At 48.4% G+C, this 27,614-nt stretch overlaps 1 protein-coding gene across 1 annotated transcript in view; it reads left to right on the plus strand.

The window, feature by feature from the left end:
- Positions 1 to 11,181: 11,181 nt before the first annotated feature.
- The window catches only part of ADGRE1 (adhesion G protein-coupled receptor E1), a 61,544-nt gene continuing 45,111 nt past the window's right edge, over positions 11,182 to 27,614 (plus strand). Inside the window, exons 1-3 of the mRNA XM_040449678.1 lie at positions 11,182 to 11,275; positions 13,722 to 13,775; positions 25,273 to 25,419. Coding sequence (XP_040305612.1) covers positions 11,245 to 11,275; positions 13,722 to 13,775; positions 25,273 to 25,419 — 232 coding nt within the window. The 5' untranslated portion in view covers positions 11,182 to 11,244. The remainder of the gene's footprint in view (positions 11,276 to 13,721; positions 13,776 to 25,272; positions 25,420 to 27,614) is intronic.

Below are 27,614 nucleotides of genomic sequence, written 5' to 3' on the forward strand. Positions count from 1 at the left end.
GGAAGAGACATGCTTAATCTAAAGGAATGACTCTCTAATGGTGGAAGTTCAGCGAAGTCAGGTTTGGGGCAGATTTCCTTTCTTCTTTTTAAAACTAGTTTACTGAGGTATGATCAATACCTAAAAAGCTGTGCGTGTTGAATGTATGCATCACAGTGAGTTTGGGGATACTGTTTCTACCTGGGAAACCATCACCAATATCAAGGACAAAAAACATATCGGTCACCTCCCAAAGTTTCTTCCTGCGGCAGATTTTCATGGAGGGCCCCATCATATTGCATGGGGAGTATTTACTCGAGGACAGCCTTTCCTCAGGGACCCAAAATGCTGTGTTTCCTTGGTGTTGAAGACTGAGGTCTCAGGTCACCTAAACTCTCTCTGCCGAGCTCAGGCACTAACCTGAAGCTATGTGCTGCCCTCTAGTGGCCATCTTTTTCTTCAGAAATATTTATTCATTTATTTTGAGAGACAGAAAGAGAGAGAGTGTGTGCACGAGCAGGGAAGGGGCAGAGAGAGAGACAGACAGGGAGAGAGAGAATCCTAAGCAGGCTCCACACTGTCAGTGCAAAGCCTGATGCAGGGTTGGATCCCATGAACCGTGAGATCATGACCTGAGCTGAAATCAAGAGTCAGACCCTTAACCGACTGAGCCCCCCGGGCGCCCCAAGTACCAGTCTCCCCCACTTCTGATCCACTTGGGAAAAGCACAGAGAGACATCAGACAGGCCAGGCATCAGGCTGGATCCGTAGGATGACCCATAGGGCCTTATATAATCCGCATCTCCCTTCCTGCCCAGGACACAGTGGCCTCTGAAATCAGAAAGGGTCAGCGGCCGGGGGAGGGGGGGGGAAGCTGAGTCCCCAGCCCTGGGGGTGGGGGGGGGGGGGGCGGCACTTGTTCCTGATTGGGTGGCCAGGGAATGCCTCCCTCATTCTGAGGGAGGAATTCATGGAGAATTCTGTGCTGAGGCCGGAATTCATGGAGAAAGTGCACCATGGAAAAGTGGGGAGGAAATTTGTGTTTCGGGCAGAGGAATCATCAAGCCTGGCAAGGCTCTCAGGAGCCTGTTATGTCAATGCCCTGAGTTTTCTGGAAGAGAAATGCTTTTGTCCAAAGGAATGACTAATAGTGGAATTTCAGGAAACCAAGTCAAGCATGGGACAGGTTTTTTCTCTCTCTCTTTAGTTTTTATTTTTTTTTTAAATTCAATATTTCTTTATTTTTGAGAGAGACAGAGAGAGAGACAGAGAGAAAGAGAGAGCATAAGCAGGGGAGGGACAGAGAGAGAGGGAGACACAGGATCCAAAGCAGCTCCAGACTACAAGCTGTCAGCACAGAGCCCGACACGGGGCTTGAACCCATGAACTGCGAGATCATGACCTGAGCCAAAGCAGGACGCCTAACTGACTGAGCCATCCAGGTGCCCCCTCTCTCTTTAGTTTTTTAGACCACTCTGTTGAGGTCTGAAGAATGAGCTTGGTGCGATCAAGAATTTTAAAAAAATTAGTAAAAATTCCCCCCCCCCCCCCATTGCGAGAGCTTCCTATGGTGGCCCCTGCTGGCCTGCTCCAAGTCTTTGTGAAGATTAGAAGAAGGTGCCCCCCACCCCGGCAGGTGCAGGCGTGCTCCCAGGGTGCCCCACTTAGCGCATGATGAACTTTGGTGTGGCCCCCCCCCCCCCGGCCAGGCACCTTGCCCAGGAGTACGGGAGTCCTGTGAAGGATGGGGAAAAAAAATCCTGTTTTCACCACAGTCTTCTTAGACCACCACTTCTTACATTCTTGGAGTTTCACTTCCCTCAGACTCTGCCCTCTGTTTGCCTGGGTTCCGGGGCCCCGTGTTTGGGGAACAAATATGATGGCTTATTACCGCCTCCCCAAAGCTTCTGCACGTCCACATCCTCCTTCTGGCAGCATCTGGATGAGATCGGGGGGAACAATCCCTCGGGCTGTGGCTTCTGCCCTTGTGAGATGCAGCGCTCGCAGAAACCATCCAGGGCGCTGAGTTTCTGCAGAAATTGGGAGAGTGAGAGAGTGGGGGGGGGGGGGGGGGGTAGGAACTCTGGTGATCGCCAGGTATCCGCTCCAAAGGAATTAGCAAGTCCCCACGCATTCCCACGATGGCATCCAGTGTTGGTTCCAAACGCGGTGACCGAGTCTGTCCACAAGGATGGATGCCAAGGAATACTGCTTCTCGGGTCAGAGTGCAGTTAGGAAACAGAAGCCGTAGGCATTTGGATGTCTCATGGTTAACTTTTGAGGAAGTATAGATTTAGAATGTTTTATAGTTTTCTAGGGCAAATGTGTTCATCGCTGTGAAGTGAGATCAGCTTCTACAGGAAAACAAATGTCAGAGGCCACACCCACCACAGAAACTCACACCCTGTGTCTTTCGGTCGCTTTGTATAGCATAAACTAATTGGGTTCCTTTCCGTCGATGCACAATGAAACACTTCGGTGGAATCGTGGGCACTCTTTATTTTGGGGTCAATTCTAAGTCTATCAGGCAGTGATTTATGTACAAGAAACTGCTTCCTTTCACAACATAAAATTTGATGAGTTTTGAAAGCCTCTGCTGGAGATACAGAACCTTTCCATCATCTCCCTAACTTTCTTTAAGCCCCCTGTTCTCCCTCCTTCTCCCTCTGCCTCCAGTCCCCACCCCAGGATTCGTCCCCCTCCCCTCCACCAACAATATATGGTTTGCATTTTCTAGAATATCCTGTTGTTGGACTTTGTGATGGTTAATTTTATGTCTGCTTGGCTAGAGTATGGTGATCAGTTGTGTGGTCAAACACCAGTCTAGATGCTGCTGTAAAGGTATTTATTTGTTTGTTTATGAGAGAGAAAGAGAGAGAGAGAGAGAGAATCCTGGTGCAGGGCTCGATCTCAGCACCCTGAGATCATGACCTGAGCCAAAAGTCAAGAATCAGACACTTAACCAACTGAGCCACCCAGGTGCCCCTGAAGGCATTTTAAAGATGTGATTAACATTGAGATAGGTCAACTTTGAGAAAAGCAGCTGACCCTCCATAATGCGGATGGGTCTTGTTTAACCAGTTGAAGGCCTTAAGAACAAAGAAGTTTTCCAAGAAAGAAAGAATTCTGCTTCCAGACTGCAACATAGAAATCTAGAAATTCTGCCTGAGTTTCCAACCTTCAGACTCAAGACAGAAGCATCAGCTCTTACCTGCGTCCCCAGCCTGATGGCTTGACCTACAGATTTCTGACATGACAGTCCCCACAATCACAAGAGCTAATTCCTTGGAATCCCTCTCTCCTTTTGCTTTGGCTTCTCTGGGGAGCCCTAATACAGAATTCTTCAAGTATTTGCTGTTTTGTGTCTTAAAAAAATTTTTTTTAATGTTTATTTATTTTTGAGAGAGAGGGAGAGAGACAGAGCAGGGGAGGGGCAGCGAGAGAGGAAGACACAGAAACTGAAGCAGGCTCCGGGCTCCAAGCTGTCAGCACGGAGCCTGACACGGGGCTCGAACCCACAAACCGTGAGATTATGACCTGAGCCAAAGTCGATGCTTAACCGCCTGAGCCACCCAGGCACCTCACTCTTTTGTGTCCTTTCTGTCTGGCTTCTTTTCCTGAGCATAAGGTCTTTGAGCTTCATCTACATTGTTGAGGGGCTCAGTAGTTCTGTTTTCATTGCATAGATACATCATCTGTCGATGGACGTTGCAACTCTGTCCAGAGTTCGGCAATTGTGACTAAAGCAGCTGCAAACATCTGTGGGGGGAATCCTTCTGTGGATATATGCTTTTATTTCTCTTGGACAAGCACTATATTGTCCAGTAATCCCACTCCTGGGTATATAGCCATAGGAAATCAAAGCCCGATATCAAAAAGATAATCTGTATGTCCATGTTCATTTCAGGATTGCTCACAAATATAGCCAAGACATGGAAACAATTTAAGTGTCCATCAACGGATGAATGGATAGAACATGTCACACACACACACACACACACACACACACACACACACACAGGAATATTATTTAGACAGGAGAAAAAAAAAAAAAGAAAATCCTGCCATAGGACAGAACTTGAGGGCATTATATTAAGTGAAATAAGTCCAACAGAGAAAGATAAATACTGTTATGATCTCACTTGTATGTGGAATCTAAAAAAGTGGAATGTGTAGAAATAGAATAAAGTCATCACTACCAGGGCCACCTGGGTGGCTCAGTCAGTTAAGCATCTGACTTCGGCTCAGGTCATGATCTTGTGGTTCACCAGTACGAGCCCCAGGTCAGAGTCTGTGCTGACAGCTCAGAGCCTGGATCCAGCTTCAGATTCTGTGTCTCCCTCTCTCTCTGCCCCTCCCCTGCTTGTGCTCTGTCTCTGTCTCTCTCTCTCAAAAATAAATAAACATTTAAAAAATTTTTTTTTAATTTTTTTTTCAACGTTTATTTATTTTTGGGACAGAGAGAGACAGAGCATGAACGGGGGAGGGGCAGAGAGAGAGGGAGACACAGAATCGGAAACAGGCTCCAGGCTCCGAGCCATCAGCCCAGAGCCTGACGCGGGACTCGAACTCACGGACTGCGAGATCGTGACCTGGCTGAAGTCGGACGCTTAATCGACTGCGCCACCCAGGCGCCCCAAAAAAAATTTTTTTGAAGAATGGTCATTACCAGGAGTGGGGGTGAGGTGGGGGAAATGGGGAGACATTGGTTGAAAGGCACAAACTTTAAGTTAGAAGACGAGTAAGTATGACTTCTGGGGATTCCTGCACAGCCATGTGATTATAGTTAACAAAGTTGCAAAGACACTGGGTCTTACTTACTGTTCTCATCAGAAAAAAGAAACGGTAATTATGTGACGGGATAGAGACGGAGGTGTTAGGTAATGCCCTGGCAGCCGTCAGATGGCCATATGGAAACATATCAAATGAAACATTGTATACCTTAAACCCAAAAAGACATGGAAATATTTCCATTCTAGCTGGTACGGAATCATGACTCCAAGCCAACCGCATATAGCTGACTTTACCGTCAGATATCCCGTGACCCAGCTGCTGATGCATTAGTGGCTGGCCCCAGAGGCGGCCCCTGGATCTTGTCTTAGGCTCACAGCCAGTGCCCATTCTGAGCGGTCAGTGTCCTGCTTAGACCAGGTATCTGATTCTTTGGATAACCTGCTAGGAGCACTGACGGGACTGACTCCATCTCTGGCCCCCGCCAGGTGCAATGACCTCGCTGGGGGCTGTGAATCCTAGGCCTGTGGGTGCTCTGATCTTCCCTAAAGTGATGCACAGAAGGCCCCACTTTAGGTAACGACCCCGTGACCTCACCACCATGCCCCTTGCTCCATAAAAGCTGGGGATTACGTCAGGACTGGGCAGAGAGTAGCTGCGGAGGGTGCGGGGGTCGCCCACCTGATCCCCCTGTCCGTCAGACACCCTGAACGCAAGTTTGTCGGCTCTATGCAGTGGCTTGCTTTGCTTTTCGGTCTTAAAGTGACTTCTCGGGCTGGAGGAGATATTACTGACCCTCCTCCATTTTCTAATGCACCTGTTCAGCAAGATGTTCACATAGTTGGCCCTTGTTTGGAGTCTGGGAGCTTGGGCCCTCCCATGAGGACTCTCAGGCATGGGGGGTTTGCTGGGGAGGACGTTGAGCGGAGGTGAGGGAGGGTAGCCTGGTAGGAGGGAGAGAAAGAGCTGAGCAAGTGTAACCGTTGTTTTGTTTGTTTGTTTGTTTGTTTTGGTTTTTTTAAACCCAGGATGGTGTTCTGACGGAGCTGAAGAGTGGAACCGAAAAACAAGGTTAAGGGCAGCACAGGTACCAAGTGTATTGGGGCGAGAATGAAACAGAAGGAAAAGACTCCTGTGACCTGGGGGCAGGGGGAGGGGCTCCTTAAGGAGGAGGCCTGTTTAGATAATCATCCAATATATCAGGAGGGAGTTTATCAGCCTGACTAGTGGCCAAACACACTTCTACACGAGGCCCCTAGATTGGGGTCCTGATTTAGGGCAATTCAGGGATGGACCTGTTTATTCTGTTTCCTGCAGAAGAGAGAACTTCCGTAGTCAGGGGACACTGATGAAAAAGAGTAAAGATAGAAATCCATCATGGTCTAAGCAACGTTCTGACACGTGTAGTGCTTACAGCTGACTTCCCTAGGAGGTGGGTTCTAATTCAATCAGGTACTGGTTTCCCCCGGCTCTGAGCAGAGGTCTCACGGCCAGGAGCAGCTGGACCAGAGATGTGGAGGGGATCGCATTAGACCAATGAGGAGGAAACCTCCCATGGGAGTCTTAGGCTTGGCAGCCGTCCTGGGGACTTAGGTGGCTGTCCTGTGCCCAAGACAGACAACTTTGTACCAGGACAGGCATAAAGAGAGGGCATCAGGTTTCTGGATCTTATTACCATTCTGGCCAGGGTACTAACTTCCTGCCTTTTCTCCTCCCCATAGAGTAGCCACGGGCTAGAGGCTTGCAGCCTGAGCAGTCGGCATGGCATGAAAGTGTTCCAAGAAGACCATACTCCTCGAAAGGCCCCTGAGATGAGAGTAAAGGAGGAGAGGAGAACATACTCACCAAGGTTGCACGAGGCTCAGAGTCCAGATGCAAAGACTCTCAGCCCCACGTAAGGGCACCAAAATGATAAAATCATGAAGCGGGGCACGTGAACAAATGGCTAAGAATTCTTGAGACATTTTGGTGCAAAAAGGTGATTTAATTATAGCACGGGGACAGGACCTGCGGGCAGAGAGAGCAGTACTGGGGTTGTGAGGGGTGACTGATTATACACTTTTAAGTTAGTGGGGCTTAAGGATAGCTTAAGTCTCTAAGGAATTTGGAAGCAAGGCTTCTGGGACCTCGCTGCTGTTGAGATAAGCTTATTTTAGTCTTTAATAAAACAAAAGCATGAAGGCAGTAAGGCAGCCATGAGTTCCTCTAGGAAGGTCCCACGCTACATGTTTCAGGTGCGGGCTGATGAGCTTTAAGGACATTTAATTTAAGCTACATTTCTCTTGCCTTTTTTTTTTTTTTTTTTTTTTGCCTCATTATAAGGAGGTGGTCTCCGCTGGAATCTAACCTCAGCCTGATCCCATGGGGAATCTGGAGCCTAAGGAATGCCCTGGGTTGATCTCACCATGGGGCTGGGCTTTTGAAACTCTGTCGACCAGCTGGGCTGCGTCTGAGGCTTCGGGCAGACACCGAGGAAGGGGAAGCCGTGAGCTAGCTGTTAACAGGCAATGCTCACAGCAGCTGGGGGATGGGTGTTTCAGCTGCTAAAGGGAGGTTTTAGAGCATCAACAGCGTCCCCTATGAGGGCTTTAGTTGGTCTAGGATGACTAGGTTTTGGAGGGGAAGGGAGAAATGAGGCCGGTGGGGGATACCAGTGCAAGACTAGGTAGGGTCTTGGGTGCCATATTAGTGAGCTTGGAGTTCATCCTGAAGATCATAGGGAGCCCTGGGAGGATTTAGACTATAGGAGGAACAAGGACAAGTTGGGTGGGGCTATCCTAGAGTAGCCCCACCACATCCAGAAGGTAACACATTCCACGTTAGCAGGAGTGATGCCTCTGGGCATCACCAGGCTGATTTCTTCAGTCTTGAATGTCCCCTCTTTTCCCCTTTGCTGGGAAAGACCTATGGGGCCAGGGTTACACAAGTCATGTGGCTAGAAATTGTATTTCCTCTACCCCGTCCTTCCTCTTCTCCCTCCGCGGCTGTCCCCAGACCTGTAGGACCTCTGAAGTGCAGACTTTATAGCCTCAGTCAACTGTTTGGGGCTTAATAAAGGGTGACTGGCATCCTGTGTTTTTCTGTCCCTGACCAGGATCCCAGACCCCATCTGTTGGTAGAATAACAAGGCTCCCCCACCATCTCCTTCCCGCCTGCCAATCTGTCCACGTCCAAATCCTTTGACTCTATGAATCTGTGACCTCACACAGTTGGGCTTTGCAGTTGGGATTGAGGATCTTGAGATGGGGGAAATTATTGTGGATCGTCTGAGTGGGTATAATGTAATCACAGGGGCCCTTTTAAGAGGGAGGCAGGAGTGTCAGAGAATGAAAGAGGGAGTTTGAGGGAGAGAGGGAGGGAGGTTGGAAGACGTCATACTGCTGGCTGTGAAGGGACCATGAGCCAAGGAATGTGGGCAGACTCCAGAAGCTGGAAAGGAGAAGGAATGGACTTCCTCCAGAAGCCATATGCAGCTCTGGTTACATCTTGATTTCCGTCCCCTAAGACTCCCTTGGGACTCTGGCTTCCAGACCTGTAATGTAATTTATCTGTGTCATTTCGGATGGATGTTTGTGGTGCTTTGCTATGGTGGGGATGGGGCGGGTCAGGGAAGTCACATGGCCTCATCCCTGCCCATCCTCATTCTCAATGTCAACTATTCCTTTTTCAGACTCCCCCGATTACCAGACATTCCCCCCCCGTTCCGCTGTTCCTGCTTCTTAAATTCCTCTCTGTCTCCACAGCCCCTGCCATAGACCAGACCACCTCCCTTTTCTCTACCCGGGATGCAGCCCCAGCCTTCCCAGGGGAGGGCGCTCCTGCCTGGGTCCAGGGCATGGCTGTTGCAAAACCCCAGTCTGCCCTTCACTACCTTGCTGAAATTCCTTCTGATGCCCCGAGGATCAAGTCCAAACTCACCCACATTAGAAAGCTTTGCATGAAATGATCTTTGCTGACTTCTCCTGTTCAGACATTTGCTGGTATTAGGGCTCCTATGAGCAGCCACAACAGTCTAGTATAGCAAGAGAATGATAATGGTAACAATAGAGAGTTTTACTGAGCATTTAATCTGTGCCAGGCAGGAGTTTGTGATTTTAGTACATTAAACCTCAAACCCTGGGAAATTGGTATTGTCCTCATTTTGCTGATGGAGAAAATTGCTTCTAGGTAGACCAGTTGTCTCTTGCTGCATGATCCAACCCCCCCACTCCAAAATTGGAAGTTTTAGACAACAAGGTTGTATTTTCTTATAGTTCCTGAGGCTCAGGGAATCTGGAGGTGGCTCAGCTGGGTGGTTCTGGATCAGGGTCCCCCCCCCATGAGGTCACAGTCAAGCCGTTGGCCACAAACCTCATTTCCTCCTCCCGTGAGCTTCTCCACAGTGCTGTGGGGTGTCCTCACAACACGGCGACTGGCTTCCCCTTGGGGAATGATCCCAGGAGAGAGTGAGCAGGAAGCCGCAGTGACCCTCTCACCTCAGATGCCTCACATGCTGCTTTTCCTGTTGACTAAACTCAGCGCACACCCAAGGAGAGCGCTCCCTCTTGAAGGGAAGAGTGCGCAAGGATTTGTGAATGTAAGGTAAAGCCACTGCATTTGTCTGTCTGCCTCTAGTGTCCACACTCTGGATGCCCCAGACAAGGATTACAGAAGAACGTGCAAGTCCCGGAAATTGTTCCCAGCTGGTAGTATTACCCTACGTTACGGCATGCCCCCCACAGCGACCCTTTGGGACACGGCCTCTCGTCACCCTCGTTCTCCACACGAGAAACCTGAGACCCAGAGAGGCAAGCCACTTGCCAAGGGCACTTTGAGAACACACTGGAGTCAGGATTTGATCCTAGGTCTGATTCTCTATCACAACCAACACTGGGAGTTTTTCCCGCGTGCCAGGCTTTGTTCTAGACATGTCAGGAGTGCCCACTCCTCGGATACACATCAGCCCCACGAAGTGGAGCCTATTATCGTTGGGCCCATTTTACACACGGGAATGTTGAGTCACAGAGAGATTAAGAACATGACTAGCATGCAGGGGAGACGGGATTCAGACTCCTGGGGATCTGGTTCTAGAGTCTGCTTGTCCTCCAGCGCTTCTCCGTGACGGACACAGAGGTTGTTTTCCTCTTACTTGGTGGCATTTGCTGTGTTTCTGTGCTGCTCCTAAGTGCAGCCTCGCTGGGCAGGGCCCCCCGATGCGCACACAGGGGGCCACTGATGTATCTTCTTCAGTGATCATAACTCCAAGGTGGGTATTTTGCTGTGCGTGGAGCAAAAGGGAGAATGCAGAAGCACGTGGGGGGCTTTTCTTCCCAAGAACTTGGGGTTGGCTTTTGTGCCTCATTTTTAGCCTGTGGTAGGTGCTTTTGGTGCCTACCCACACCCATGACCCTGAGCCCCTCAGGGCACACAAGGCTCACATTTGTCAGTCCACAGGGTTGCACTCGGGTTATGCGCATTCTGTCTGTTTGGAGGCCAGGCCCAAGGTGTTGTGGGTAGACACCAACCTCAATCTGTGCCTGGCAGTAGCCAGTGGACAAATACCCCAGCTCCCTTGCCTGTCAGTTGGGGTAACTGAAGACTGCTCTGGGCTGCCTTTCAGAGGTCCTTGTGGAATCAAGCTCAGTTTCTCACTGTGCAACTTGCTAGAATGCACGGCCACCGGGGACCCTTTCCTGTCCCCATCTCCCAGCTCCCCTCCCCAGCTGGCGTTTCCTGGGGTCACCTCCCTGATAAACTACTTTCACTAGAATCCCAGTCTCAGCATCTGCTTCTGGGGACCCTGGCTGAGGCATTATTAGCCCTCTGTGTGTGTGAGCTCGTGCACGCAGGTGTGTTAGGGCTGGGAATGCGGTGGGGGTGCTGCTGTGCTGGGGTAAAACGTAGGAGAGCTAGAGGCATATGGAGTGGTTCGAGAGCTAGGGCTTGGAGCCAGAGGATCCTGGATTCAAATCTTGACTCTAAGTAACCTTGGACAAGTTGCAATGCCTCTCCATGCCTCGCTTTCCTTTTTAATTTTTAATTTTTGTTGTTGTTGTAAAATGGCTGGGGGGGGGGTCAGAATCTCTGCTCGATGATGTGGATGTGAGGATGAAAGTGAATTTCGTTGGCGATGTGTCTAGAATGGCGCCTGGTCCACGATGCCCGTGATGGCTGTCTGTTTGGGGCCTGCTGGGAAGAGATCTTTGAGTCTGGGCTTCGCTTCCCTGGGGACAGGTGGTGGTAGCTCACTTATAGGTGCAGTGGAAGAAGGCTGAGAGGTAGGCGCTGGTGGGGAAGGAAAAGCAAGAGCTGGGGGGAAGGAGAGAGAACACGGCGACACACCAGCTAGTACAACTTCTCTTCACTGTGGCGGAAAGAAAATTACGGGGTTGCCACACTGTCCTCATCTAGCAGCAATTCAGCAAAAAGGCCCGTCTTGCTCCGGCCGTGTTGAGCAATTCTGGCTCCACCCCTCCCCCCTCCCATACCCTCTGTTACTGAAAACGCAGAGAACGAAGGCAAGGTTCCCTTCTTTAATGACAGAAACACGGGACCATGGGGAGCTTCACCTTGCTCCTCTTCTGGGGTGAGTGTGGGGCTGAATGGCGGTGGGAGGGCTGGGGGAAGCCTGCATTGGAAATAGAACCAGGGGAAAGGGAAGGCCATGGGGCATCCAGCCAGAGACCCCAATTCTAGGCTGAACACTATCAGCACCTTCTTTGTAGGAAAAAAAATCACTCAGCGTAGGAAATTCCCTCTCTCCAGGTAGACTTTCTTTATTTTATTTTATTTTATTTTTAATATTTTTTTCAACGTTTATTTATTTTTGGGACAGAGAGAGACAGAGCATGAACGGGGGAGGGGCAGAGAGAGAGGGAGACACAGAATCGGAAACAGGCTCCAGGCTCCGAGCCATCAGCCCAGAGCCTGACGCGGGGCTCGAACTCCCGGACCGCGAGATCGTGACCTGGCTGAAGTCGGAAGCTTAACCGACTGCGCCACCCAGGTGCCCCCAGGTAGACTTTCTTTATAGTCATTCACTTGGCATGTATTTCTTGCGGTCGTGAGTCTGATATCATAGTAGGAAGGGCAGGCAGAAAAGAAGCTATTTACAGCAACAGCAACCACCCGCCTAGCACCGTTGTAAGCTCATCAAATGTCTTCACCAAACTCCTCCAATATTGGGTCCCTAATAGCCCCATTTTACAAAGGAGGAAGCTGAGGTAAAAGAGGTTACATGACTTTCCCAGGACTACTTAGCCAATAAGTACTACACTTTATCCCTCATCACTATGCTATGCTGTCCCAAAAAATAACTACACAAAAGCATTTCAGGCAGTGATAGTGCTATGCAAGAAGAGAGTGACTGGGGGTTATGTTGAAGGGGGAAGTCAGGGAAGGCCTCTCGGAGGGGGTGATTTTTGTGCTGAGCCCTGAGCCATGAGGTGGAGCCTTCCTGTCTCTTATTTCCCTTTCTTCAGGCGTCAGTTTGTATTGGTCTTGTTTATTGTCTCTGTTGTGTTTGTTTGTTTTCCTGTCTTTCAAGTGTTGGTCACTGGTTCAAATCTATGAATGCGGGACAGTGTTTTGAGCAACAGGTGTGGGCTTCCTCAGCTGGGGTCCAGTGCATCTATTTGCAGAAGAGAAAACTCAGGCCCAAAGAGACTAAACAACTTTCCTAAGGCCATGCAGTCAGTAACCAGTGAAGCCAGATTGTTAAGCCCAAGTATTTTAACTCCAGAGTTTGCATGCTGAAAAATGATGCTCTGTTGCCTCTAAAATAATTAACAAGCAAGAGAATTTCGGCTGGTGATAACGAACGGGAAAGTTGGGATTTGGGGGCTATGGGACCTGTTGATTGACAGGCTTCATTAGAAGGAGCAGGTAACTCGTGGGCCCCAAATGCAGGAATGCCAAGTTGTTGCTTTGGCCTGTCGGCCCTTGTATTAGCTCTGGTGCCTGTTATTCGGCAATGAAGTTAATCAGCAAAAGTGGTGATGACGTCATTGGTGGTGGGGTTAGTGGTAGTGGGTTGAGAGAGTGATGGTCGTGGGGGTTGTAATGTTGGAAAAGAGCTAAGTGCTGGGGGGCTGCACTGCCTTTTAGCTATTTTTTTTGTTTATTTTTGAGAGAGAGAGAGAGCACAGGGGAGGGGCAGAGAGAGAGAGAGAGAGAGAGAGAGAGAGAGAGAGAGAATCCTAAGCAGGCTCTACACTGTCAGCACAGAGCCGACACAGGGCTCAAACTCACAAACCTTGAGATCATGACCTGAGTTGAAATTGAGAGTTGGACATTCAACTGACTGAGCTATCCAGGTGCCTCCAGGTAATTTTTAAAAAACTAACCACCTGACCACCCATGCCATTTTAATGCTACAGATATACTGTACATATATTTATGTATTATATGTATCATTTCTATATATGTCTTATGCCAAAAAGTAAGATTTTTTTCCCCATCTCTCCCCAAGAACCAAGTTTTGCCTACTTGGTGGGGGGTGGGGGGGGAAAAGATGTCATTTTTTTTGTTTGAGAATACATATCTTAGTGTATGTTTTTGAAAATCAGCTGGAACTTTTCTTGTCATTGATAAGAAAATTAAGGGGTGCCTGGGTGGCTCAGTCAGTTGAGCACCTGACTTTGGTTTGGGTCATGATCTCACGGTTTGTGAGTTCAAGCCCCACATCGGGCTCTGTGCTGACAGCTCAGAGCCTGGAGCCTGCTTCAGATTATGTGTCTTCCTCTCTCTCTGTCCCTCCCCTGCTTGTGCTCTGTCTCTCTCTGTCTCTCAAAAATAAATAAATGTAAAATTTTTTTTTAAAAAAGAAAAGAAAATTAAGACGATACAAACAAAATAAAAACCATAAAGTGCAAAAAAGCAGGAATTGCTTCTGTGAACGTTATATGAAATATTGTACGTTTGTCACGCAGGTGGATCTCTCATCTAGGTTCATCAAACCTGTAGTACTTTTTCAGGTTGAGCCTACATTGCTTCTTGATGGTTCATGGTATTCTTCTTTTCTTTGTTTATAGGGTGTTGTGGTTTATACAGCTCACGTATTCTCTCAACAAGTTCCGCGACAATTGGTGAGTTGGTCAAAGAGAATCCATATGCTCAATGTGTGGGAGGGTGTTTTCTGGGGAGGAGACCCTTCTGTCTCAGGAGTTTGAGCTGCAGCTAACACTTGCTGGGAGCTACTTAGTGGCAGAGAAACAGGTAAATAATACCCAGGTCTCCTGGATCCTGCTCTAGGCTCTTACCTATGTGGCCTTGCATTCACTGTGTGACTTCAGATAACACACAAAACCTCTCTGATTGTCATGTTCCTCAACTGTGAAATACAGATAGCAAGGGTTCCTGTCTACAGGGATATTGTGAAGCTTAAATCAAAAGTGAAGGTTAAATCACTTTTAAGCTTTAAATTAAGTGAAGCTCAGTTAACCACCTGGTACGTGTGACAAGAGCTTCATAAATGGTGGTGTGGTGGGAATGCATTTTTTAAATAATTTTTTTGAATGTTTATTTATTTTTGAGAGAGAAAGAGAGACAGAGCATGAGCGAGGGAGGGGCAGAGAGAGAGGGAGACACAGAATCTGGAGCAGGATCCAGGCTCCAAGCTGTCAGCACAGAGCCCCATGCGGGGCTTGAACCCATGAACCGTGAGATCATGACCTGAACCGAAGTCAGACGCTCAACAGACTGAGCCACCCAGGCGCCCTGAGAATGCATTTTTAAAATGTGTTAAGTCTCCCCTTCTTCCACCTAAGCTCCTGCTGGATGGAGAGGACAAGTATTGCCAGTTTGTAGTGTCCTCAGTGTCTCAGTTTCCTGGCTCCGCCTTATTTGGGAAACTCAGTCTATGTTGTACAAATAGCTAATCTTGCAAATGTCCTACCCTTCTCTTGGTCCTCCCAACATGGCGGCTGGGTGTTGGTATAGGGGCAACTTGTAGGATCTTGTGGCTGTTAAGGGTGGACTCTGGATGGGGTGTTTTGTCTACTGGTAGAGGATGGCTCCATCTTGCTTGCCTAGTAGCCCTCTCAACAGCTTTGCATTCCCCAGGGGTCCGTGCAAGAGCTTCTGCCTTCTGTGTTCAGGCTACAGGACACAAGAAGATTTTCCTTAGAGCAACCTACCACCTACTTCCCTCTGCAGCTTCTAATCTTTGGCTCTCATGCCTTGTTGGATGTGACAGCCTCAGAAAGCAAGCTTCTCTTCTAGACTGGGAAACTCCACCCAGCTCTTGTTGGGAGAAATCAGCCCCTAGCCTTGATAGTCCTAAATCCACCCATTCCTATGTAGAATCTTCTGAGGTGAGGTGGCAAGGGGAGAAGGGCTCCTGGTGGGTCCTTCTCATCTCCTCTCTTTATGAGTTTCCCATAGTTTTTTCTCTTCCCTTGTGATAGGTATTTGCCTTACACCGCGGCTTAATGAAAGCGCTACCTTCCAGCCCTCCAAACCTGACTACTGCCAAATATTTTTATTGAGTTATGATCGACATATAGCAATCTGTGCGAGTTTAAGGTGCACATGTGTTGACTTGATAACCACATATATTGAGAAGTGATTACCGCCATAGTATCCAGTAACATCTTTGCACCTCACATGATTACCATTCCTTTTTGTGTGAAGGTATTTAAGACGTACTCATAGCAGCTAACCAAGCATGGTTGGTATTGTTTTCTTTTTAAATGCTCGTTTATTTTTGGGAGAGCGTGGACACGTGTGTGTGAGCAGGGGAGGGGCAGAGAGAGAGGATCCAAGGTGGGCTCTGTGCTGTCAGCAGAGAGATGGATACGGGGCTCGGACTCAGACTCACGAACCGACATCTGAGCTGAAGCTGGACACTTGCTTAACTGACAGAATCACCCAGGTGCCCCTGTAATACAGTATTGTTACCTAGAGTCACCACACTACATAGTAGATCCCCAAACTCATTCGTCTTATACGGTTTTCTTCCAAGACTATCGTCTTGTGGCGAACCCAAACATCCAGTTTGGTAATTAAAATGAACATTACTGTTTTGCTTTCATTGTGTGTCTGCTGCTAAGACACCTTAACTTTTTCCTGAACAAGATGAAATCCTGTGGCAGAATGTGTTGGGGGAGTGGGTTCACATCCGTGTAAGTGGAAATATATTTCCAAAAGGGTCACATTAATTAAAAATAAATCATCATTGGGGCGCCTGGGTGGCTCAGTCGGTTGGGCGTCCGACTTCGGCTCAGGTCATGATCTCGCGGTCCGTGAGTTCGAGCCCCATGTCGGGCTCTGTGCTGACAGCTCAGAGCCTGGAGCCTGCTTCGGATTCTGTGTCTCCCTCTCGCTGACCCTCCCCCATTCATGCTCTGTCTCTCTCTGTCTCAAAAATAAATAAAGGTTAAAAAAAATTAAAAAAAAATCATCATTATTATTGATTCCAGAAAGCCCTTGGCTAGTGAGGAAGTCATTGTATTAATCTCCACAGCTTGGGGACCTAGCCCAGGCCCGATACAGTGCAGGCAAGTTGGGTAGATAAATAAAAGAATGAATGTGTGCCCCACATAGAGAATGTGAGAGGTGTTATAGTCGAGGCATGTACAAGGAATTTGTAGGTGGGAATTCAAAAGGCTTAATATTTGAGAAAACTAGGCACTATTGGGATTAAAAATGCATAAACACAGGGATGTTAACTTTGCGATAGTTCATCAGAGCACACACTTAAGATATTTGTGCTTTTCTCCTATCATACTTGATAAAACATTATAAAAATGCATATACGCTTTGGGGTGCCTGGGTGGCTCAGTTGGTTAAACGTCTGACTTTGGCTCAGGTCATGATCTCACGGTTTGGGAGTTCGAGCCCCTCATCACGCTCTGTGCTGACAGCTCGGAGCCCGGAGCCTGTTTCAGATTCTGTGTCTCCCTCTCTCTCTGCCCCTCACTCACTCACATTCTCTCTCTCTCTCTCTCTCTCCCTGACTCAAAAATAAACATTAAAAAACTTTAAATGCATATACACTTTGACACAGCAATTCCTAATCCAGAAATTTATTCCAAAGAGATATTCATACAACGTACAGAGATACCTCACCATAGACTCTGGGATGTGCACTTATGCTATTCTGGTAACAACTTGGAATAAACAATGTTTACACAAGGGGACTAGTTGGATAAAATGTTGTGTTTGTTAGAGTAACCCTAGCTACTGTAACAAACCCAAAACTGTCCGTGGCTTAATACAAAGAAATTTAATTTTTGTTTGTTTAAGAATCCAATATGGGGCACCTGGGTGGCTCAGTGGGTTAAGCCTCCGACTCTGGCTCAGGTCATGATCTCGTGGTTTGTGGGTTCAAGCCCCGCATCAGGCTCTGTGCTGACAGCTCAGAGCCTGGAGTCTGCTTTGGATTCTGTGTCTCCCTCTCTCTGCCCCTCCCCTACTCATGCTCTGTCTCTCTCTCCTTCAAAAATAAATAAACATAAAAAAAATTTTTTTAAAAGAATCCAGTGCAAATATTTCTGGTCCGTGGGTGGCTTTCCTCCAAGCTGTAATTCAGAGACCCAGACTCCTTCTGCCTTGTGGCTCAGCCACGCTGAGGCCTTAGAGTCTTTTGCAGACTGTGGAAGGAGCGAAAAGGAACAATGGAAATGCACACCCACTTTATAAAAACCCAGCTCTGGCAATGATGCATACTATATTTGTTCACGGTCATATGACGATGCCTGGACACGAGGTGAGCCGGGAAATGTAGTTGGTGGTTGGGCCGCTGTCACTGCCGTGGCAGATCCGTACCTTGGAAAGGAGAGTGTGGAGCATCTGCTTGATGTTTAGCCTCCAAGCCACCTGTGGCACAGTTACAGCCCATGGACACAGTGCAAAATACACAGCTGTTCAAAAGCATGAGTCGGGTCTGTATGGACTGACTTGGAAAGTTGCCCCCAACATATTCTTCTCCCAATTTTTATTATAGAAACATTTAAAGCTTCAAAGGTAGGGGAAGTAGTAAAACAAACTCCCACGTACTCATCACCCAGCTCCCATACGTGACAAATCTTGCTTCTGTTGGTTTGCAAGACCTACCCTAAGTGAAAAAGCAAGTAATAATACAACAGCATTGTCCCCATGAACCGTGAGATGATCGTGACCTGAGCCGAGGTTGGATGCTTAACTGACTGAGCCACCCAGGCGCCCCAAGGTTTTCCTTTGCAAGCAATTATTGCCTTCTTAGAAAAAAGATGTAAACAAAACAAAAATGTACCAAAATTAGGGTTGCCGTCTCTTTTGGCCAGTGTCTGTAGAAGCAGAGCCTGATGAGAGGATTCTTGTGTGGGTGATTTCTTGAGGGAGGGCAGTCTGGAGACACTTGCAGGGCAGCGAGGAAAGCAGGACAGAGCAGAGACAGAGCCACACGGAAGGTGTTTTGGGAGTGCCTCAGCCACAGCCTGCTCCCACAGGCAGCCCTGCAGGGTGAAGTGCACCCCAGAGGGTCACCTGCTCAGAGGCACAGGGGAGGCTTGCTGTCACACTCCAGCATCTGTCTGCCGGTCATCGCCTCCGAGCCAGTGAAACAGCTGGGGGATAGGTATGCCAACCCAGTAACGCAGATGGGGGGGTTCCAAGAGCGGCCACTGTCCTACCCCCTCCTGACCTGGCAAGATAGGAAGAAGTCACGCGCTGATGTAGGTGAATGCCCAGGAAGAGACTGGGTTTTCCCCTTCACGTACCTACTGCTGCTTTCGTAACTTGCCTCTGAATCACTGTCATTCACAGAAATACAGACACTGGCTGGCTCACGGCCACTTTCAAAGGGAGCCGATGGCTTCTTGTTCCTCTGCCTGCAGGCTGGGTGGTAGGGCACGCGTGTTGTAAGAGACTCCCCCAGACGGAAGGCAATTAGACCTTGGGCAAGCACCGCCAGGTCTCAGTTTTGTCATCTGATGAATGGGTATGGCGACGACCCTCACCCAATGTAATGGGATGGTTGTGAGGGTTCAGCTCCATGCGCGATCGTTAAGAGGTGGGCTCTGGGGTCACATTTCCTGGGATCGAATCTTGGTTCCGGCACTCGGGTATCGCAGTAAATCCCCTGAGACTTCAGTTTCCATGAAAACGGGGCGGGGGGGGGTGGTGAATACGACTGGGTTTCGATGAGTCTTAATTGGTACCTGGAACATAGCAGGTGCTCAACTATGTCAGCCCTCCCTCTTCTCAGGGAAACACGAATTATCTGGTTCTGACTGGCTGGGCCAAAGCTGGTACAGTGAGCAGAGGCACAGTCAGGGCAACGACCAGGATCCCTGGACACACTGTCAAACTTCTTTCATTCTATTTGTTCCACTTTACTTTTTTTTTTTTTTTTTTTTGCATTCTGTGACCCAGGGGAGGCTACACAAATTCTCTTGGGCATCAGTTTGCGCATCTGTAGAATGGAGTCCTAATGTTTACCTTCAAGTAGGGTGACCAACTGTCCTGGGTTGCCTCAGACCAGGAAGGGGGTTCCTGGGACTCTGGGCTTTGAGTGCTAACACCAGGAAAGTTCCCCCACCTGGAAGGAGTATTATGGGGTCTGCAGAAAATGCACGGAAGGGGCCTGGTGCTTGGGAGGCACCAAGGAAACAGAAGCTCTAGTTACATTTTTGGAAGTCTTTTTGCCGCTTGGAGTCTCATTTCATGCTTGGGTTGATTAAGTGATCGTCTGTTAAGTTGTTGTGTTCGTGACTGAGGAGCACGTATCTGTCTCAGGTGGATTTTTGGAGGGGCCTCTTCTCTGGTCTCCTGGCTTCTTGGCTTTGCAGAGGCCAGCAGAGGACCCAAGTCAGGTCCCGCCGTCCTCTGCCCACAGCCCTCCAGGGCTCCCACCTCCCTGGGATAAAAGCCCAAGTCCTCCCTGAGGCCCCCAACTCACTATAGGAGCTGCCTCATTCCCACCCTGCCCTGCCCTCGTCCCTCACTCCCCCTCACTCGCTCCCCTCCAGCCATACACACCTCCTTACTGTCCCTCCAATACCCCAGGCCCAGTCCTGCCCCAGGACCTTTGCATGAGCTGTGCCCTCTGTTTGGGATATTCTTGCCCTACATAAACACATGGTTCCCTCCCTCCCTTCTCTATTTTCAGCCCATGTGTCATCTTCTCAGTGACTACCCTAGTTTTGACATCGTATCCCTTGCCCTCACCGCTCCAGATGATCAGCTTAGTGGCAGGTGAGGAATTTTGTGCGTCTTGTCCCACACAAGGGCTCAATACATAGTGCCTAGAATAGTGCCTGACATACAGCAGGTGGTTTGCATTTGTCAGAGTTGTCCAGAGAACAGAAACAATACGATGGATGCAGATAGGTAAAGATCCATTATAAGGAATTGGTTCATGCGACTAGGGAGGCTGGCAAGTCCCACAACCTTCGGGGTGATGTGCACAAGTCCTGAGCCCGGAGAGCATTTGGGAAGCTGAGCAAAGGTGAGCACGGCTGACGGGACAAGGCAGGAGATGAGCTGGGGAGGCTGCCAGGTGCCCAGTCACCTGGGCTGTGGTTCTGGTTTAGGGCAGGTTTGAGTTGTGAGCAATTGAGCCAGAGGAAGAGGGTAATGGGAAGTTCAGATGAGAGACCGCAAGTGATAATGGGCAGTCCGCAAAGGACAACGCTGCCTCTACAGATGAAAGAGGAAGCTGTTAGTAAGAAAAGAGATACAATTGAGGGGCCGTGCAGGGAAGGGATGTAAACAAGGCACGTTGTAGGAAGTGAAGAGCCTGACTGAACCATCCCTCGAAGTTGTGGGGGCCCTTTATAAAGCGTTTCCCCACCCTACAGATCAACCGGTGTTGGCATTACCTTCCACTCATCTCTGTCTTTCACATCCTGCATCCAACGCACTGGCAAGTCCTGCTGACGTCACCTCTGAGCAAACCCCAAATCTCATGCTGCCTCTGCTCTCAGCCGGGTGGCACCCACCATCCTCGCTCACCTGGACGGGCGCGGTGACTCCTCCCTGGTCATCCTGCCTCTGCCCCTCTACCGTTCATCTTCCGACCAGAGGATCCTGTTAAAACCTCAGTCCTGCCGTGTGCTGTCTGTGCTCAGACTCCGCCATGGCTCCCGTCGCTCTCTGATAGAAAGCTGGGGTGTGATAGTCGTCTAGCCGATCTTAGCCGACCTGGCCATGTCCACGCCTCCCCTTTCCCCCTGTGCACTCTGCTCCAACCACACGACCTCCCTGTAATTCCACAAAATCACCAGCTGTGGTCCTGCCCCTGGGTCCTTCATGCATTTGCGGTTTCCTCTGCCCTAAGCACCTTCGTACGTATCTTACTCACCTCCCCCTGGCCTTTATTCCAGTGTTACTTTCTCAGTGAGGTCTTCGTTGTTGAGCACCGACTGTGTGCCAGGCTCTGTTGTAGGCACTCAGCACACAGCAGTGAATGAGACAGACATAAATCCCTGCCTTCCAGGAGCTCAAAGTCCATCAGGGAAACGGATTTAAAAGAACCAATTACAAAGGTTTTTTTTTTCAAAGAATGGTCGTAGAAATTGCCTGAACATTGATTCCATTTCCAGCCAGATCTACCTCTTCTTGGGTGGCAGCAGTGAAAATCACTCACTTCAGGTTTTGACAGGCCCAGGGATGCCAGTCACCAGCAGTGTGTCCTTGAACAAGTTACTTAACCTCACTGAGACTCAGTTTTCCACATCTGTATAATGGGAATTGTATTAGTTTCGTATGGCGGCTATAACAAATTACCACAAACTTTACCTTACAGATCTGGAGGTCAGAAGTCCAAAATGGGTCCCAGTTGGCTAACATCAAGGTGTGAGCAGGGATGAGTTCCATTCTGGGGGTTCTAGAGCAGACTGTGTCTTTTTGCCTTTTCCAGCTTCTAGAGGCCGCTTGGATTCCTTGGCTTGGGTCCCTCTTCCTCCATCTTCAAAGCTGGCAATGACTGGCCAAGTCTTTCTCATATTGTATCACTTTTTGCCTCTCTTGGCTTCATGTTTCTGGTTTAAGGACCTTTGTGATTACATTGACCCCATCTGGGTAATCCAGTTTCCTCTTCATCTCGGGATCAGCTAATTCCATTGGAATCCTTAGTTCTCTCTTGCCACATAGCATAGGTTCTGGGGATTAAGACGTGGTCATCTCTGAGGGCGCCTGTGTGACCACCTGTGTGAGTTGGTTGGATGTCCAACTTCAGCTGAGGTCATGATGTCACGGTTCATTAGTTCGAGCCCCACATCAGGCTCTCTGCTGTCAGTGTCGAGCCTGCTTCAGATTCTCTGTCTCCCTCTCTCTATACCCTTCCTCTGTTCTCACTCTCTTTCTCTCTCTCTCTCAAAAACAGTAAATAAATGTTAAGGTCAGGCGTAGGGCAGGGTAAAGATATGAGTCAGAAGCTAAAAAATTTTAGCAGTCAAAGGCTTTATTTGGGAACTAAGGTCTTGGGCGAGGTTCTGTGACTCAGGGAGAGAGAGAGAGAGGAGTCAGGGAAGTCGCGCCCGGGTGTGGTGGGGTAGGGTTTTTAAGCTGCAGCAGTTCTGGGTTTAGGTCCCGGTGGGCCTTTTTCACACCAGGTTGTGCTGTCACTCGGTGACTTGTTGACCTTCAATTCATTCTGGCGCGCTGCTTGGGGCTTTCTGTTGGAAATTTTCCACTGGCAAGATGGCCGTGCCCTCCACTGTGGTTCCAGGGACATCCTGACAATAAGCATTTAAAAAAAAGGATGTGGTCAAGGCACATGCACCCCAATATTGATAGCAGCACTATCAACAATAGTCAAATTATGGAAAGAGCCCAAATGTCCATCGACGGATGAATGGATAAAGAAGATGTGGTGTATATGTACGATGGAGTATTGCTGGGCAATCAAAAAGAATGAAATCTTGCCATTTGCAACTATATGGATGGAACTAGAGGGTATTATGCTAAGCAATATTAGTCAGAGAAAAACAAATATCATAGGACTTCGCTCATGAGGACTTTAAGATACAAAACAGATGAACATAGGGAAAGGGAAGCAAAAATAATCTAAAAACGGAGGGGGACAAAACAGAAGAGACTCTTAAATATGGAGAACAAACTGAGGGTTGCTGGAGGGGTTGTGGGAGGGGGGATGGGCTAAATGGGTAAGGGGCATTAAGGAATCTACTCCTGAAATCATTGTTGCACTAGATGCTAACTAACTTGGATGTACATTAAAAAAAATTTAAATTAAATTAAATTTTAAAAAAGGGATGTGGTCATCTTTAGAGGGGCCATTATTCTGCTGACCACAGGAATGACAGTATCGAATAAGTTTCTTCACAATCTCCTAGAAGCCTGCCTCCACCTCTGGCTTGTTGTTCTGGAGCTCACAGTGCGGTGGGGGAAATGACTACTAGAAAACTAACCATACAAATAAGCGACTATAATTATGACGTGTGTCATAAAGACGGAGCACGAAAAGCTATGTGGGAGCACAGAGCACAGTGGAGGCTTTTTGGGGGGAAATGACACTTAAGCAAGACATGAAGAATGAGTAGGAGCTGGCCAGGCAAAGCAGAGGCAAAGGGTATAGAATGTGTAAAGGCCCTGTGGTGGGAAGTCTAGAAATGGAGAGTAACACGAGATGTGGTTTAAAGATGTGGTTGGGTGTGGTCACTGGGGCTCTGTGGGTCCTGTTTAAGTGATTTGGATTTTAATTCTGAGTGCAACAGGGAGCACTGTAGGCAGAGGTGGGGGTAGATAATCAAATCTGCATTCAGAGGTGACTACTATGTGGAGAAGAGATTGCAGGGGACAAGAGAGGACGAAGGGACGTAGAAGCCGGAGGAGGATCTGTACCGAGAACAGCTGTGGCGATGGAGAAAAGTGGGTACATATGAAATGCTATTTGGATACAGAACCAACAGGGCTTGGGGACCCACTGAAAGTGAGGGTGAGGGCTAAACAGGTAAACTGAGGTACAGAGAGGTGAAATCACTTGTCCCAGAGCTGGACTGGCTAGGATGTAGTTTTGACCGCTTCCATAGTAACCAAACAACTTAGACATTTATTTCTTAGAAGTTTATTCTTCTTGTAGATCTCTAACTTATAGATGGGACGGAGTGACCAGGCTGCCTGGTCTAGGAGATCATTCCACCTTGTTGCCTCTCCATTCCTTGGCGTGGTGGTTTCCCAAGCCATCATCCTCAGGGTTAAGGGCAGATCAGCCCACTCTGCCCATGTTCCTGCCCAAGGGGACAGTCTGCCTATTCTTTTTTTTTTTTTTTTACATTTATTTTCGAGAGAGAGAGACAAAGAAGTAGAGCACAAGCAGGGGGAGGGGCAGAGAGAGGAAGACACAGAATCTGAAGCAGGCTCCAGGCTCTGAGCTGTTAGCACAGAGCTTTAAGATCATGATCTGAGCTGAAGTTGGACCCTCAACCGACTGAGCCACCAAGGCTCCCCGACGTGTTTATTCTTCTCAAGAACATGGCCAAATGATGCACATATCACTTCCGCGCACATGCCCATGGGCAGAATTGAGTCACATGAGCTGCAGGAGACCCTGCAAATGCAATCTTTAACAGGATGGTTGTGTTACTAAAAGCTCTGGGAGGACAGCTGCCATTGTCCACTTGGAGGTTCACTGCTGGAGCTTTACCCAGGTCTTCTGTGCTCCAAAGGCTGAAATTTTGACTCTCAAACACTTCTGGCTAGAGCCCTGATGCTCCTGGTGCTGCTGGTCCAAGGACCAGCAGCATCAGCATCATTCAGGGGCTTGTGAAAAGTACAAACTCTCGGGCTCCTTCCTAGACCTGCAGAATCAGCATCTTCTTTTTCCAGATCCAGGATGTAGGTGAGGCAGCTGCTCTTGGTCCAAGGACCACACCTGGAGTAGCCAAGTGTCAACATCGGTGCTTCTCACACTCTCACATGCACCCCGATGGCCCAGGGGTCTTGCTAAAATGCAGGTTCTGGTTCATCAGTTCTGGGGCAGGGGCCCGAGATGCTGCGTTTCCATCAAACTCCCAGGCAGTGTTGATGCTCCTGGCCCGGGAACTGCACTTGGAACAGGAGGAGTCTAGGGTCTACAAGGTCCTTGACATGCTGAGCAGTTTCTCAGGACTGCTGTAACAGGTTACCACAAACCAGGGGGCTCAAAACAACAGAAATCTATTGTCTCACCATTCTAGGGGCCAGAAGTCTGAATCAAGGTGTCCATGGAGCCATGCTTTCTCTGAAGGCTCCAAGGGAGAGTTTGTTCTGTGCCTCTTTCCCAGCTTCTGGGGTGGCTGGCAATCCTCGGTATTGCTTAGTTTGAAGGCAGATCACTCCAGTGTGTGCCTCTGTTGCCACGTCGTGTTTTCCCTGAGTCTGTCTGTGCCTCTCTTCTCCTCTTCTTGTAAGTACACCAATCCTATCAGATTACAGACCACCCAACTCCAAGAGGATCTCACGCTCTCTTTGGTCTTAATTACATTTTCAGAGACCCTATCTCCAAATCAGGTCACATTCTCAGGGACCAGGATTTAGGGCTTCAGCACATTTTTTGGGGTACATGTCAGCCCACAACAGTCCCCTTCACCCTTTCATGCTGGCTGTCCCCGATGCCCGCCCCAGGGCTCTAACCCACACACTTCCTTTTGCGCTGCCCAGGTGTGAATGAATGTGAAGATACCACCGTGTGCCCAGCTTATGCAACCTGCACCAACACTTTGGACAGCTACTACTGCACTTGCAAAGGAGGCTTCCTGTCGAGCAATGGACTGATGCGGTTCCGGGGCCCAGAAGTAACATGCAAAGGTGAGCACCCCCTCCTTAAAACCCTCTGCCATTTTGCAGGATAGTCAGGTGGAAGCTGGCTGGGCAGTGGATGTAGGCACTTTTTCTGTGTCCCAAACATTATTTTCCCCCTCTCTCCTGCCCTGCCCCTTTTTATCTTTCTTTTTCTATGATGACGAGGATTCCTGCTCACTAAAAATCCCAACCATTTGAAACGAGCATAAGGATGAAAATAAAAGTAAACATAGTGCCATTTGTCAATATCCAGAAATAACCACTGATTTCATTTTGGGAAATCTTTTGGTTGTCTCTCCATGAAGAAACAAGAATTTTTAACATTCGCTGAGCACCAGGCCCCCAATGAAGGGATTTACATGCATTTTTACATTAAATTGAGTGTAGGCATCCTGATGATCTCCACTGTACAGACGAGGACACTGAGGCTTGGAGTGCTGGGATGACCTGTTCACGGCTGTGTGGTTGGACTGGCCTCCAAACCCAGTCTTTCCAACTCTCACAGCAGTTTCTGAACCAAGTCAACTCTTTGCCACACTCTAGTTGTGCCACACTCTAGAGGGTAAATACGTTGGGGAAACGTATTTACCCTCTCTAGGCCTCAATGTTTCCATCTGCAGAATGAGCGTATAAGAGTACCGACCTCCAAGGATAGCTGGGAAAATTAAGTGCAATGAAGTACGTAGTGTGCTAGGCACATGTATGCTCCCAAGAGCCACTACTTACATATGTAATGTAAATTGAAATAATCCCCAGAATGAGCGACATTCTGTGTATGTATTTCGGTGTGTTTATATCCCAATTCTCCCCTTGACAGTCAAGACCTGATTGTACCTCTGCCTAAGACCAGGGATCATTGAACTTCTTAATACAAAGGGCCAAATAGTAAATATTTTGGAGGTTGCAAGCTGTGTGATCTCTGTCATGACCACTCAATACTCCAGTTGTAGTGCGAAAGCAGCCAAAGATGATACACAAATGAATGGATGTGTTTGTTCCAATGAAACTTTATTTATACCAACACGTGGTGGGCTGGATTTGGCCCATGAGCTCCAGTTCACTGGGTGCTGAATAAGGTTATTCATTTCTATTGTTATGGTATCCAGGGAGCACTCAAATCCTTCCTTATCTGTGAGTTACAGCTCATGGGTCATTTGGCAAGCTACAGTAGTCCTGATAGACCCCGGTTTTTCATTTTGGGTTGAAATCAATATTCCCCATCTAGAGAATAATGGATACTACAGCAAGGATTTCATCCCCTTTATGCCTTTGTCTCCGGTTTGGTGCCTAAGACATGGTGAGTATTCGATAGATATTTGTTGAATGAAGGAGCACATTACCTTATTCTTTATGTCAACTCCAGTTTTCATCATCAGTTATCAGTTGTTTCTAATGTTTTACTACCTCAAACAAAGGTGGAGTGAACATTCCTGTGATCTGATCTTGATGTCCAGGAGCAGCTCCAGATTTCTGTCTAGAAGTACAGTTTTCTGGGAGGAGCTGTAAGAGACGTGCCTTGAGGTTGTGTTTGCATGACAAGTACATAGCAAGTGTTTAGGCGACGTGACCAGGGCTGGAGGAGACTTGAGCTGGGCCTCCCCATGGCACCATGACAACTCAATTGTATGGGTCCCTCAACTCCTTTGCAAGTAATTCTTCATTATCTACTCCTGGGGAGATACTTCACTGCATCAAACTTAGACATCAAAACTGAATGTGTCAAAATCAATGACAGTCATTTATTTTGTTCATAAATGTATCTGCCATTTGAGTTGAGTTCAGTGAGTATGGCTGGTCTCTGTTCCGTGCAGTGTGAGCTGAGTTGGCTTAAGTGGGGGCTAGAGGATCCACTTTAAAGGCAGCATACGCACAAGGCTGGCATCTGCTGCTGGCCGTGGGCTGGCTGCTCCACCAGGGCTGTGGGCTGGAGGTCTTGGTTCTTCTCCAGGTCGGCTCCTTTTTCATGGCTGGTTGGGCTTCCTCACAGATGGCAGCTAAGCCCCAAGAATGAGCATCTCAAGAGAACAGGGAGGGGGTGCATGGTATCTTTATGACCTAGTACCATTCCCAGAGTCCCAGCAGGCTCAGATTCTAGAGAAGGGAACATCGGTACCACTGCTTGCTGGAAGGAGTACAAATTCATAAAATGAAGGGTATATAGCATGGAAGACGTTGTCTCCACCAACTTTGGAAATACAATC

Source organism: Herpailurus yagouaroundi, unplaced genomic scaffold, assembly GCF_014898765.1.
Source record: "Herpailurus yagouaroundi ecotype Mexico unplaced genomic scaffold, PumYag 200, whole genome shotgun sequence".
In the NCBI taxonomy this organism is placed as follows: domain Eukaryota; kingdom Metazoa; phylum Chordata; class Mammalia; order Carnivora; family Felidae; genus Herpailurus; species Herpailurus yagouaroundi.